At 33.5% G+C, this 15609-nt stretch overlaps 1 protein-coding gene across 1 annotated transcript in view; it reads left to right on the forward strand.

Moving 5' to 3' along the window:
• Window positions 1–14395, forward strand: part of LOC146528167 (uncharacterized) — a 38231-nt gene extending 23836 nt beyond the window's left edge. The window contains exons 8-13 of the mRNA XM_085204593.1: window positions 76–1017; window positions 4282–4439; window positions 4705–4991; window positions 11744–11907; window positions 12655–12733; window positions 12874–14395. Coding sequence (XP_085060719.1) covers window positions 76–1017; window positions 4282–4439; window positions 4705–4991; window positions 11744–11907; window positions 12655–12733; window positions 12874–13673 — 2430 coding nt within the window. The 3' untranslated portion in view covers window positions 13674–14395. The remainder of the gene's footprint in view (window positions 1–75; window positions 1018–4281; window positions 4440–4704; window positions 4992–11743; window positions 11908–12654; window positions 12734–12873) is intronic.
• Window positions 14396–15609: the final 1214 nt, after the last annotated feature.

The raw sequence follows: 15609 nt of genomic DNA on the forward strand, positions 1-15609 counted from the left end.
CTATGTTTATCGTTAAAAAATGATCATGATACATATGTCAATTTATATAAACTAATATGAAAAAAATGTCATCAGGGCGTGCAATCACAATTTGGTGTCGGCCAAAAAGTTGGATTCAGCCAAGGTGTTGGTCAAGGTTTAGGTGTCATTAATGGTCAAGGAGTAGCTATTAAGAAAGGACAAGGTCAGTTTGTCTCCCAAGGACAAGGCCAGTTTGTATCCCAAGGACAAGGAGTTGGAATATCTCAAGGTTTTGGATCAGGAGTAAGACAAGGACAGGGTGTAGCAGTATCCCAAGGACAAGGAGTTGGAATATCTCAAGGTTTTGGATCAGGAATACGACAAGGACAGGGTGAAGTAGTTTCTCAAGGACAAGGACTAGGAATATCACAAGGTTTTGGATCAGAAGTACGACAAGGACAGGGTGAAGTAGTCTCTCAAGGACAAGGACTAGGAATATCACAAGGATTTGGAGCTGGTGCACAGCAAGGACTTGGAGCTGGTGTACAACAAGGACTAGGAGTTGGAGTATCTCAAGGATTTGGACAAGGTATCAGACAAGGCCAAGGTCAATTTGTATCACAAGGAGAAGGAATTGGTGTGTCTCAAGGCTTCGGTTCTGGTCTACGACAAGGGCAAGGACTCGGTGTGATTCAAGGCCAGGGCCAAATTGTGTCTGAGGGACAAGGGTTAGACGTATCACAAGGATTTGGACAAGGAATCCGCCAAGGACAGGGTCAATTTCTATCTCAAGGCCAAGGTGAACTAGTGAGCCAGGGCGAAGGAGCTTACGTATCGCAAGGATTTGGTCAAGGCATTCGTCAAGGTCAAGGACAGTTAGTTAGCCAAGGACAAGGACAATATGTTACACAGGGACAAGGCAGAAAAGTCATCCAAGGTTTTGGCCAAGCTATCCGCCAGGGCAGTGGTGTTGGAGTCGAAAACGAATACAGCGAGTCAGTCAACAGAGTGTTCTTACAACAGTACAACGGCGGAGGACAGTGCGGATTGCTGAACGTGAGTATGCCGTTATTAAACAAATACCTAACATTTATTTAGCAAAGTCATTAAATAATTATGAAATAGAGACTGCCAATACACATAAATAGGATGCAAATGAAAATTCTGAGAGAATGCAAAATGTGAAAATGGTTGAGGAGGTTCTATTGAATTTTATACAGATAAATCATAGTTATATAATGACATCTGTAAGCTTTAAAATTAAAAAAATATATATGTGGTCATAAAATGCTGTTTTAGGAAACGTAAAAAAATTGAAAGTAGCCGGATTCGAATCCCCTGCCTACAGGAAAATACTAAATACTAACCAACATAAAAAAATATATTAAAAATATATCGTAGCTCATCGGCATATTATCTGACTGTAAACGCGACGGTAATGGATTCGATTCTCACGTATATTAAAATTATTTTCCTGTCTCCACTCTTGAAAGCAAAGCGCGGCGTTGCACTCCATCACTCGACACATAATGTCTCGATCACTGAACGGAGAGTGGGAAATGAACAAATCAAATATATATTTTCTCGTAAAATATAAATAAATAGAAATATATCTATAATTAAAGATCTAAAAGTCTATAGATCTTTAACCTCTAGTTAATAACTTCTATTAAATTATAGAAAAAAAAGACGAAATGAATTAACGTTTCAAAACTAACAAGTTTTCTGATGACAAATAGGCACTTAAGTATATCTTTTAAACACTAAACACCTGCGAATCATAAATAGTAAAATATATTATAATATAAAAAGAGAAAAATACATCAATCAGTCTACATTTTAATCTTTTTATAATGGCGATCATTTGGTTCTATGTTTTTTGTGTATCCGTCATAATATACATAGATCTGGGTTTTTTTCGCTCTTTTAGAGTACTAGAAGAAACTGGAATCGATACACTATTCTCGACTATCCACCTGAATCAGAGAAAACGTCTGTTAAATGGCGTAACTTAGCTCCGCGTATAGCCATAAAGATATTAAAATAATAATATATCTATTTATATAACTAGTAATAACATAATTCATGTCTCCTCGTTTTTACCGTATGAAATGTGACATATTCCTTAGCTGTCTCGTAAGCTTAAAACATATTATCTTATATGTAATTATTTTCTCTCTTCGTAATATTTATAGCGCGGTGTTGAGTTTCGCGTTGAAAATTGAGCGGTGCATAGGGAACAGTCATGACAGAATGTCATTACATTGCTTTGTTATACTTAGTACCTACTTACCCTATTATATAAAAATATTTATACAATTAGGGTTAAACGCAGGTTATAATCCTGCTATGTTAATATTTCAAATGAAAAATTCCATTAAATGTTATATAAAATTAAATTCCCAAATAAGATATTGGGATTTTTTTTATCATATTTGTTTAATTTTTTGACAAAGAATATGTATCTAAAATAGTCGCGTACTGTTGAAGCTTAGTCATGTCGCATCCATACGACAATATCAATCAGTCTTGAGGGAATTGAACCCACGACCTCCAGTCGCGGTCACATTTATATTAGCAAAATTTTGCAGTAAATTATTATCATATATATATTTATGAATAATTTATTAATATGCATTTTATTATTTCTAAATATATTTTATAATTATAAAGGCGCCGTATATTTTCATTATGTTTGTTTGTTTATAGAATTAAGGTTTCAAATTCTATAAATTTTAATTGCGAGAGACTGAGCGAGGGAAATGTAAGCATTCATCGCTCTGATAACAAGACAAAGCGCAACGTTGAGTTTCACCGGTCAGCCAATATGTAATGTCTCGGAAATATATCAAAAATTGAGAAACGCAGTCAATTACAACCGCGAGTGGGTTCGATTCCCACTAGGGGATCATCGTTCTGCCTTCTACTGCGACATGCGGGATAGAACGTGAACTTAAAAAGAAAAGAAAAAGAAATATGAACATCGTCAGCTTATTCAACTAGTATAGAATCGATTACGAAATACAGTTGCATCTATAGATTTAATGATTTTATAATATTTACTTTATTAAAAATCCAAGGCTTTATAGTAATATGGCCTTAATTACTGAGAGAGGTCGATTTTGAGAACATCTCTATTTGTAATTAGTGACCTCAATATTTACTTAAAATACTAAAAAAATCTTTTATAAAAAATATTTCCTTAAAATGTTGTTTAAAAGGTGCCTTTCCATGTCCCTTGTTATTTAGTATAGCACCTTTAATGGTATATCAAGCTTTTTGTTTTGTAGCTTCAAGCTGTATCCCGCACATAGCAGGCTAGGCAGGGGGAATGTAGATACCTAGTGTTAAGACACTCCGGTCCCATTAAGACACTACCGTTCCCCACTTTTAGCCAGTTTCTGGAGGCATATAGTTTTGGGTGACGGAATTCAACTCCGCCCTTTGCCTTGTACACACGTACAAACTATGTGATAAAATCTAAGAATCTAAATTTGAACAACTTGTAATATTTGTATCCTCATGAAACTTGACAGTTATGAGTAAACTAAGGTAACCCCACTTTTCGGCGAGTGGCGAACTGAACGCCGCCCTTTGCCTCCCTACCAGAGCCAGGAAATATATACTTCTAATTTATATATAGGCTACAATCTCAAAACGCAGGTTATAAGTAGTTTTTAATAGACTTACCAGTTAAATTTAAAGTTTAACTTTTGACTCGAAAACTTATACAAGTAAACAACTTTATATTGAATGTGAAGAATGTGTTGCGGGTTGCGTCACGCGAAATGTCACGTGACGAAAGACACCGGTTTTCGATTTTAAAATACACTTAACACTTAACTTTACGTTTGAAATCAGTTAATTATAAATAAATTTACGTTACTAACATTCGTCAGTTTCTAAACTTGGGGGAATGTTGGCTAATTTGATGAAAAGCTGCGTCTTTAAGGGGCAAGGTCGTGGACTCAATTTACGTAGGGTATTTTTTAAAGAATATGCATTCATCGTAATGGTTGAAATGTAAAGAAATTATTGAAACATTCGTTACAAAACAGTTGGAGTCAAGATCTCAGGTGTTTTAGGTAACACAGTGCAAACAACCTTTTACGATTATCAAACATCTATGTTCAAAATATTTGTTTATTGTTTATTTCTCAGTTTCTCATCTCTAAGAAGGCATAGAGTGAGGAATGGAATAACTCATCTCTACATTCACTCTCCATAACTAACCAAAACGCATAAATACCTAAAATTAAAAATAAACTTCATTTAATGTGTGAAATTCAGATTAATTGACATTCTGTATTTGTCACCCAGGGTCAAAGGCCGTCCGGAAACCATAGGGACCTGGAGGTAGACTTCGCCGAGATCCCCTGGCAGGCCATGGTCTTGTTGCAGACTAACAGGAGTCTTCTTTGCGGTGGTGTCATTACTAGGCCCGATGTTGTTGTTACATCTGCTGCGTGTGTTGAAGGGTGAGATGTTTCAAAATGCATATGTATTACATGTTTTTATATTCTATTACATTATGTATCAATATAATGATATTGTGATATGTAAAGTGTTTATAAGTTCTTGCCAGTGAACTTAACTTTAAAAATATTTAGGTTTTACTTGAAAACTATTTATCAAGAGAGAACATTTTGCTCACCAATATAGTGACAAAAAATTACAATAAAATCTTCTCCGATTTCCAATAAATATAAAACCCAAGTATTTACGTTGGTTAAATAATTCCAGCCTTGACGCCAAGAATGTGCTCATCAAAGGTGGTGAATGGAAACTTGGAATCGACGATGAACCTCTACCATTCCAAATTGTCCAAGTCAAGACTATCCTCCGTCATCCTCTGTACAAACCTGGCAGCCTTCTTTACGACGCCGCTATCCTTGTCCTGACTGAAAACCTAAGATTGGCGAAGAACATCTATCCCATTTGTTTGCCGAGAGCTAATGAGAATTTGGATGCTTTCTATAGTGGCGCTGGACAGTGCATTGTTACAGGATGGGGCAAACAAGTGTTACAAGGTAGGATTCTTAAAAATATTACCTTCATTTATAAAAGTATCATAATATTGAGTTGAGTATCACGGTAATTGACTTGGGAGGCAAATTATATTTATATCAAAAATTAAATTAAATTAAAAAGCAATTATATATCTTTTTTGGAGTTGATGGCAAGTGATGGTCGTGAATTTGAATTTTAATTAGGAAAAAATTGCAAATCGTAACTGTACAGTACTCTCGTGTTCTAATTATTATTAGCTGACAAGTCTGAAAATTCCTTACTCGCCTGTTAAGTATAGCAAATGGACATGTTTTTTACATAATACAAACAAAAATTACGTCTTTTCTTTATTAAGCCAACGTAATAAGGACAGGACAATGAAAAAAAAATAACATATCGATGTTATATCCTTTATCCGCAAATTGTTTATATTGTTGCTCAACGACTCGCGCAACAGCTTTCTACTGTGACACTTTATTATTTATCATATATGTAGGTACTTGGTATTTTTCTTTTTTTAATAAATATTCTTGATTTTCTTTATTTTATAATATTTCTTAAAATATTACTTAAGACGTATTACTTAGGTTAGGCGTAGGTCCAAAAATTGGATAGTATTTAAGAAGATGGGTTCCATATTCTGCTTTGATTAGATCTTATAAGCGAGGTGGTTGTGGGTGAAGTCTGAATCAAACAATTAAAGTTGATTTACTTGCTCTGGTAACAATTAAATAACTCGCGGCGTTGAGTTCCGCCACTGATTATGGAATATCACGAATTCAGGCGAAATTGAATTGTCTTGTTGATAGGTTTTCTTTGTCTACCCTGTATATGCGGGATGCAGTGAGAAGATAAAAAAAGGAATAAGCCAGCTAAAATATCACTGTGCGAGTATACACTCTACGACTAAATAAACTTTGTGCTCTAAGCCTGACATTTCACTACAAAATTAGAATCGATAACCATCGCAAAACGATAGTAAATCACGACCCGACATGATGACATCAGTATTGACATATTCGTGTAGTGTCATGCAATTTGTTTTTGACACGCTTCTATTAGGTCGACTTCTCACTATGAAACTAGGTAACAAAGTGTAAGATACCGAATTTTAGCCATTTTTAACAATTGATCTTAATAAAAGTTATAAATAGTTAGTTATATGTAGTTTAGGAGATAATATAATAATTTAGTATCGTTCAGCTCTTGAGTGGAAAATATTTGAGTTTAGGCTCATATAAGTTAGAGTTCCGAGCACATTCGATAGCACCTGTAGTATTTAATGTGAAAATGATATTTTTTAATGATTTTAAAATAATATATTAATCATGTTTACACATCAAAAAGTAAAGAGAATCTAGTGTTCAGATACTTCATTATTCACATTTTGCCAACTAAATGTCTTAGATGTGGAATCGGAGAAATAAAAGTATTAATACGTATTAACATTCCCTCGTGTGCGAATAGAACCCACAACCGTCAAACGTCCTCTACAGTCAAACACTGGCCCACTGCGCCAAGGTAGTATCAATATGTATTTCAAGTCATAATAATTGATAAGCTGTATGGAAAACGAAAGCGCAAAATGGCATGCATTTTGTAGGTCATTGTCGGGACAGTACTGTACGCATAAAAAACGTTGAATCATTAATATCTATTTTTTATTTTTTTTAAAACAAATCAGCCAGTTGTAGGTATATGTATGTGCTATATAATAGGTAAAACGACTGTACTGTTGCCAATTTAAATCTGACTTCAATTTTAAATATATGTATATCATTCTTTAGCTATAAAGACTTTAGAGAAAATAGATTATCTTATATTTCCATTTATATAAATTCACAAAAAAAGTTGTTTAAATATATGTTTATGTGTGCTGGATACCTGAATAGCATTATCCTACCGCAGAGGTCAAAGGTTTAAGTCCGGCTGAGGACATTCACCCTTTTAACACACGATTAGCGTTGCCATGTGTAATTTTATCCTTTACAGTCATAAAAGCTATGTTCAAAACAAAATAAACAATAAAAATATTAAAATCTTGTCCTTTTTCGTTTGCTTTGGCTTAACTGACTATCGATTTTTAAACTTCATCCATTTCCTTTAGCAAAATAGTCAGAAAAAACTTTGTATAGAAAACTCTACGTTCTCTACTTTAGTCTTATTTCAAAATCTTATGAAGCAAAACGATAATATTTTGTTTTTCCCAACTGTAGTGGGGACAGGCCAATAATTTAAATTGCGTCAGGATGGCGTTACCAATTACTAAGTCAAGAACAGAACCCATGACCTCTGTCGTAAATTTACAGACGTTTTTATAATATGTCTATAACAGACATAACAAAATAATATATTCTGATGATTAAGACGATGACAAAAAAACTGGAAATAATCTTTTTGAATATTAAAAAGATGGACGTATTGTGATTATTGAATAATATTAGCATAAATATAAATTCATATATACCTATTAAATTTTAAACTAGTTATGGTGAGGTATTCGCGGTTTAGTCTCTATTTATGATATATTTTTGTAGTTGAGATTTATGATTGTTTTGATATAAAGAATGTGGGAAATTCTGATTTTATATACTTTAAACCTTGTAATGTCTTTACTGTTATTATAAAACTGAAGTTTGTTTAATTAAACGCCCCAATCTTATGGAATTGAAAAATTATTCTTATGTGAAAAAGTCCATTTCAAAGTCAGAAAGGCTTGTATAGTAAGTTTATAATAATATTTCTTTCATTTCAATGATAAATTCTTTAAATAAAAAACATTATTTGAGATGAGATTTAGTCTAGAAGGCAAGTGGTAGACAACAACAGTGGGAATATCCAGGCCCTATCGGTACATGTATTTGACTTTTTTCTTTCCTTGTATTGAAAAATATGAACATGTAAAAAAATACGAATGAATTTGTATCATATTGCTTCCTAAATTAGCTTAATCAGATAAATACAAAACAATCAATTCTAAAAACGGTTTCCTACCTAATCTGAACTAAAGAAAACAGAAAAAAATCTATTCAATACCGAATATATTCTAATTTGTCTGTTTGTATGCAAATTATGTTATACGGGAAAACCCAAACTATAAAAGTTGTTATGCCATTTCGTGGTGTTTCTATGTGGTTTTTAGATGGCAGGAAGGATTTAAATAACTTAATTCGTTGCTTGAGTAGGTAAATGCGTCATTGTAAGCAGTTAGGAAGTATTGACAACGCAATAGTTGTAGGTTCAATGTAGGATGAATGCTTAAATTGAACCAGCTATTATTGTCAAAAAAGAAAGTAGTGGCTACGTATTAAAATATTCTATATCTTTTTTTCTATATTTTTTGAGTTTTTTTTAATTACATCTGAGGTACCCAAAAAAAAAAGCTATAAACATTTCTCGAATGAGATTCATCCTGTTTTAGCTATCGTTATAAATTTTCGTTAAAGTTTTCCTCTTAACAATTATATTCCAGTTTGCATTGACTTCTTTAAATAATATTTCATATATCAATATTTAATATCACTTATTTAACTACGTATACATACATGTGATACATACTATTTCTAAGAACTAGTAGTTCATTATATACTTCGCCCACGTGATCAAATGGAAACAACTAAGAGTTTTATATCACACAAGAAATTTGTCCTTTTTAAGCCAAACGATTAACGCAATGTAAGTCTATAGGTATCTTTTGTAAAAAAAATAATAATTTAGCACAGTTCCTGAGATTAAGGAAGATCAAAAAATTATGAGCCATATAGATCTTAGATATTTACGGGGCATGCAACGCTTCATATAATTGGTCATGACATGTGCTAATATAAGGTTGAAAAAAAAGAAAATTAAATATCGACACTACTATTTACGAGCACATACAATGGACATTAAAGTCGAAAAACCCATGTTCAGACAGACGGACATTGAATTTTTAATGCAGAACTCAACGCCGTACTTATTATTTTTACTAACTTTAAGGCAAAAAAACACAACAATGTGTTAACATTTACCTTGTTATCGTGGACAAATGTTTACTTATAGGATTTTTTTCTTAAATAAATAAAATTTTTATAAAAACTTTTACATGCTAACGCTACAAACTGGTCTCATCGCCGTCTTGCGTAAGCATTCGATATTTAGGTAAACTTCATATTATATTGATAGTGAGATATGTATATATGACATTATTTAACGCGACGCTTGTTTACTTAAACGTAACTACGTAATACGCATGTTACGATGGGTGTGGATTCGATTTCTGGACAATTTGATTTATTAAAATATTCACGTCTAATATAGAAAGAGAAACCATTGCAAAGCATTAAAGCAGTGGGTTCGATTTCCTCTTGACAAATAAATTATTTTTGTTACCTCCCCTCCCTTCTGGTAATCTGACAAGCGCGGCGCTAATGTCCGTTACTCTATACGTAATGTTTTGATTTTATCGAGAAAGTGCTGTATAGGTCCCTTTATGCGAGGTTTTTTCCACTGCTTTCATATGCAAGATAACACAGCAATACAGAAAAAGAAATATACCTACATTTGCTCTTAAACAAAAATAAATATTGACATACAAATATCTGTTTAAGATGTAAATCGAGCCCACATTCTTCTACTGAAGACAAACGCAGCGTTGAGTTTCGCCACTCAACACGCTATTTCTCGAATTCTTCTTGACGTTAGGCTGTAAAGGCATACTATACGCCAAACTTATTTTCTCTAGATCAAAATTTAATTGAATTTGAACTCAAAGCCATCTATCTATCTCTACAGTCACGTTTGTTGCGCAAAATCGGTTCTTCTATAGATTTCCTAATTGACGAATACTTTAAAGCTAATTAAAATATTTAATTAATAATTTTGTAATTTTAGTGCGATGAGTGTAAGAGCCTTGAGAGGATTTCTTCTCTATATGTCATAATATGCCATTTTGACACAACAGGAATGAAATTTCAATTATTTTCCTTTTCCTTTTGTAAGAAGTACGGTGTTAGGTTACGCCGAATGCGCATCGTTTCCAAATGTTTGGAAAGCTTCTCAACTTTTTCTCTCGGCGGCGTAGGAAGATCCGTTGATCCGCTCGGGTGATCCGTGCCCACTCCACAATAGTCAGGTGCCCGCCACAAAAATATTGCTTACAAAAATTTTGGTCTGAAAATTTAAAACACAACATTTACACGAACATTATCTTAAGATAAAGTCTAGTCCCCTCAGAAACTATCGTTAGATAGAGACACCCACGCAGAGCACTATGAGCAAAATTTGATAACGTGGGTGAATCCATATGTAAAAGCTAGTCTACTGTAAATACGGATACATCACTACTAACATATGATTTGCGCATTAACTTATGATATATTCACAAAAAAGTCTTTATTCATACAAATTGAGATAAAAATCAAACTCATAACTGTTTTAAGTCGCCGCAGTCGGTAAAAAATATGCCGGCAGAAACCCGAGGCCGTCTTTTTAAAGCGTAAATATGAAAAGCAACAAAAATAATTAATTATTATGTTTTGCTTCATACAAAATGTCGATAAAAAGTCGTTGCTATTGTGTAATATTCTTGTATTCTTCCGTAAATATTATATATTTTTACGTCAAAAAGATAGGAAGGACCAGTAATAGATTTTTCTGCGTTCCAGTTTTTCCCTGAAAATTGATTTCCCGAAGAAAAGTAACCATATCCCGATTTTTTCGAAAAATGATGCTTAGAAAAAAATCTTAGATAAAAACGAAAAATTTAAATTTATATCCTTTCTCACTTTCGCTCAACAATGCACGGCGTAAAATACCGCTATTTTACGCCATGAGATCAAAGTCTTGATCTAAAAAAATAGAAACTTAAACTTAACGCATTCTATATAAAAAAATATTTTGACAAAAACGATTTTGTTCAAATAACCATTATAATTATTCCAATAATAAGATTCACTTCATGTAACACGAAATTAACCACTAAACGATACATATTTGTTACCTAAGTCTATTTGTATTACCATAAAAAAATATTACCTGCGGCTTCGCTTGCTTGATCAAATTCTAGACGCCAGATAATAACTATGACTGTAAGTACAGCGGGTATGATCAACGTAATGTACTAAGACGAATAATAGATAATAAAATGGATGGATGGAATGGAAATATTATCTAATATAGAATTAATTCACTTCGAAATAGTAGCTTCTAAAATAAGTGTGTTTAGCGAAACTTTTCAATTTTATAATATTAATTATGTATCTCAACTATGCGCAACATATCCGGAATTGCTAAAACCACTTCGTATCATTTATTATATCCAAATAATTTCAAAAACAACTTAAATTTCTAATTAGCTTGCAAAGAAATTACACAATTTCCTTGGGGATATCATTCAATATTATACAAGTACCTGCTGATGTTGTAACATACTCGTAGATGACAGTGAAAATTAATTGATGTTTTGGTAAACGCTGTCAAATCTATGACGAGTCATTAATCGTCTTCGAGTATGTGAAAATTTATTATATTTGTATGTTAGGCTAAATAGCGTCACTCTGTACTTACGATACAGATACATATAGTATGGTTGGTAGAGGAAACATATTTTTAGGACATTCCAGATAGAAGATTAGGTCCAATTATCGAGACATTGAGTTTTTCTATCAGAACTAGGAAATAAAACTAAATTTACTCCGCTAAATAGATATTTATAGTCATGACGGCCTCACCAAAAAAATTATAATTTAGTTTAATTAAACCATTAAACTAATATATTGACATTTTTTTTCAGCTCATCTCGCAGGCAGCATCATGCACAGTCTCAACGTGTCCTTGCTCTCACCTGGAGAATGCCAAGCCAAATTATCATCGGACTACCCTCATCTACTAGAACAGTACGATGGAGACAGTTGTGATTGTGGACAACCCAGCAATCCTTTGAACAATATCTGCAGGGTATGTATTATTATAGTTAGAAATTCCTATCACGCTGTACAACACTTTTCCTGCATAACACGGCAGGCACGGCACGGGTAAGGGGAACTTTACGTCTGTTTTTGAAGCGCTGCTTGCGTTGAATGGAACTCAATGCTTCAATTGTCTACCAGAGCAAGTAAATGAAAATAACTCAGTCCTTTAAGTGGTAAAACTAATAAGGTAAAACTAATGATCGTAACATATTTATTTTTTTAAATCAAATATTACATAATAAATATTTAAAAGAGTATATAATGAAATCGAGTACAAGGAAATTTTACAAACAATTTAAATTGCGACCACTTGACAAATTTCTCACTTAAAATCCTTGAGTTTCGGTGTTATATTGACTTTTCATCCACATCTGAGGGTCACTTCTTATATACTGAGTGATCTCAAATACACAATAACATTAAATACATATAAAACTCTTCCTTTATTGAGTGACTGACACATAACATCACCTGAAAAAACGAGGCTGAAATTTTTCCAGGAGTGAAGATTAGGAAAAAGGGGTTTTCAGAAATTTTATCAGGAACGGAAAAAACTTGATTTTACAAATAACATAATAATAGTCCGCATAAACAACGTTGTTGGCGACAACTAGTTCGTAATAAAGATATTTGAATACACTAAATGTTAAAATGATTGGAATAACAATTTAACTCTGTCTAAAGACCGTAAACCTATCAACAATTGTTTAATTTGCAAATATATTTTTTGCAGGTGGACATCGGCAGTGCCCTCGCTTGTACTTCTGGAGATGGACATTTTGTGCTCAGAGGAGTCTATTCGTGGGATTCAGGTACTTAACTTATTGTTTACTACTTTCGAAACTTCGGAATAATAAGGGTAGGCAGAGAAAACTTAGTTTTAATATATTCTGTTTTCTACTATAACAAATGATATTCGCAATTATAATTAAATGTTATTTTCTTATTTCAGGCTGCCAAGTTGGTAACCAGATCGCTGCGTTCTACAGATTCGATTTGGAATGGTACGAATGGGCTATCGGTTTGATAGAAAGTGTAAGATTCGCTAAGTATAGCACAGTCACCAAAATATCTGTTAGTCAAGTCAAGGGAGTCAAAGGGTTCAGTGGAGTGAAAGGAAGTCAATTCAGTGGAGTCAAAGGCTCTGTTAGCTCTGGATCTGTATCAAGTGGATCAACGTCTCTTGGTGTAAAAGGTTTTGGGGTCTCATCAGGGAAAGGTCAAGTCACTTTTGGACAAACACCAGGATTTGTGAGCCAAAACCAGTTCGCTGGTAGTGTTAACCAATTCTCCGGTAAAATCTCATCAAGTGGTAGCTCACAAGCCGGCTTCGGAGGTTTCAATTTCAGTGAAATCAAGCCCATTTCTAATGGTTTCAGTGCAACTTACTCCGAAAAGAAAGTGTTCCAAACTGAACCTAAAATCGTAACCTTTACGACCAAACCCGAGATTGTAACATACACGACCAAACCTGAGATCGTTACATTTACCACGAAACCCGAATTCTTTACCTACACGACCAAACCTAAAATAATCACGTATACGACTAAACCAGAAATTGTCACGTATACGACGAAACCGAAAATAGTCACTTTTACGACTAAACCACAGATAATTAGGTACGAAACTTCCGGAAGTGGTACCAATCCTCAATATGTAGCCCCTGGGATCACTTTTAACCCCTCATTCTCTGATTTAATAGGTAAACACGAACACTCAGCGAAATGCAAGTGTTTAGAAAACAAGAAATAATTTCAGGTTAAATTTTGGGGGTCGCAAAGTCCTAGTGCCATAAAAATCTGTATTAAACACAAGAGAATATTAAAAAAATTGATTGACAGTACAAAAAAATCACCAGTTCCTAGAATCCCGAATAATAAATTTCGAAAAAAAAGAAGAATCACAAATTAAAAATGGCGATCGATTTTTTATTTAAAACAACTGTACATAGGTAGGATGTATTTAATTTTATGTTTATGTTTATATATCGTGTTCACATATTTATGTTTATACAAAGATTTCTTTTTTATAAACTGCCATAATATGTTTTGCGAATTCTACCTATAACTTACGTTGTTTATGTTTAAAAAAGGCTAATGTCAAAGTGGCTTGAATCAAGTCCTTCGAATGTTGGAAAAAGAAAATAAAGGAAATTTATATCATAAAATATTTCTTTATATTTAAATTTATAGACAAAATGCTGTAAATGCCATTTTTTTACTAAATTATAAGTTTTAATAATTGACTTAGGCCACTTTACCATTCGCCTCTAATATACATTGAATTAGGTTCTTGACCGTTCTGGGAAGTTCCAGAACGGTTGACTCTCTAATTTAATTGATTTAGTTATTACTTAAGTATTTTTTTATAAAAAAAACTGATACCGATGTTAAAAATAAGTTTTTAGTCAATATTGTATGTATTGATATTGTAATCTAAAATTAGGTTTAAATAAAATGGAGGTATTTTATTAATATTTGTTTTATTTTATACTACTAATTGAAACCAAAGTCCTCTTAGTTGTTAAGAAGCCAGTCGTGGTGCAGGGACACAAGAGAGTGACTGGAAACCCTACTGGTTGGTCACTCAGCACGCAATATCTCCAGAATTCGGAGCATCTTCACACTAGGTTTGGTCTGCCTACCCCAGCAAGATATCAAATATTTAATGTTTTCATTTCTTAGATCTGGTAGCGAGGCAAAACTCAGCGTAACTTAAGTTCTATCACTTAAATTCATTTACCTTCTATTTGTAAACAGTACCAAGAAGTAGTGAAGTAGTAGTGTACGATGTAACTCACTCAACGGATTAATGGTGGTCTATGGTTAGGGCCCTGTCCATTTGATCCTCAAGTATGACACATTTTCACTTTCTTCAAGTGAGAATCGAACCAACGGCCTGTCGGGTTAACAGCCTCTACGCCACGACTGACCTCGATATACGCCTGACGTTAATTGAATAGCAAACTTTCATACTTATGTTTTAAAAATCGATATGTCAGTGGTAGGTATGTGCTACGGTACTTGTTGAAGTTTTACTAGCGACATACCAATTTGTATGGTTTGTAGTCACTTAATAAATCTTCTATATTTCAGAATAAATAGGGAGGAAGAACTTAGGATGAGGTATTGTGGTAGTTTTAAACGTTACGGGAAGGCAATATCATAGAGGAGCTACGTTATAATAGAGCCACTATAGGTATGCTGTGTTGTAATTGCTTGAGGCAGTCGTGAGCTCGTGACTCAGTGGCACAAGCGTTGGATTGTAAACGCGACGGCTACGGGTTTGACTATCCTCGCTTGGTAACGACATTATTAATAAAATTCAAATTAGTATAAAAAAACCGTGGCCATTCTCTGACCTTCTTATAATAAGTCTTTTATTAATTTTCCAAGTTCAATTTTATGTCAATAAAAAATGTACATGCGAGACTTCAGCGTTCTACGCCGCATAGTTCCGGCTGTGCGTCAACCATTCACCAGATAACAAGAGTTTAGTTATAGGTGACCAACTTTGCCAGTACAAAACAGACACAAAGACAAGACGCGATCTATACTTAGAATATACCTATATAAGTACAAATATAAGTATAATAATTTTAATAACAACTCGAGCGAAGGCCTTTACATACTGATTTCGTTTTGGGTAAAACAATAGTAGTATTACTCCATCAGTGTTGTGGTAGAGT

This window comes from Heliconius melpomene, chromosome 20 (assembly GCF_056956725.1).
Source record: "Heliconius melpomene rosina isolate 202511_hmr_F chromosome 20, ASM5695672v1, whole genome shotgun sequence".
Taxonomy (NCBI): Eukaryota; Metazoa; Arthropoda; class Insecta; order Lepidoptera; family Nymphalidae; genus Heliconius; species Heliconius melpomene.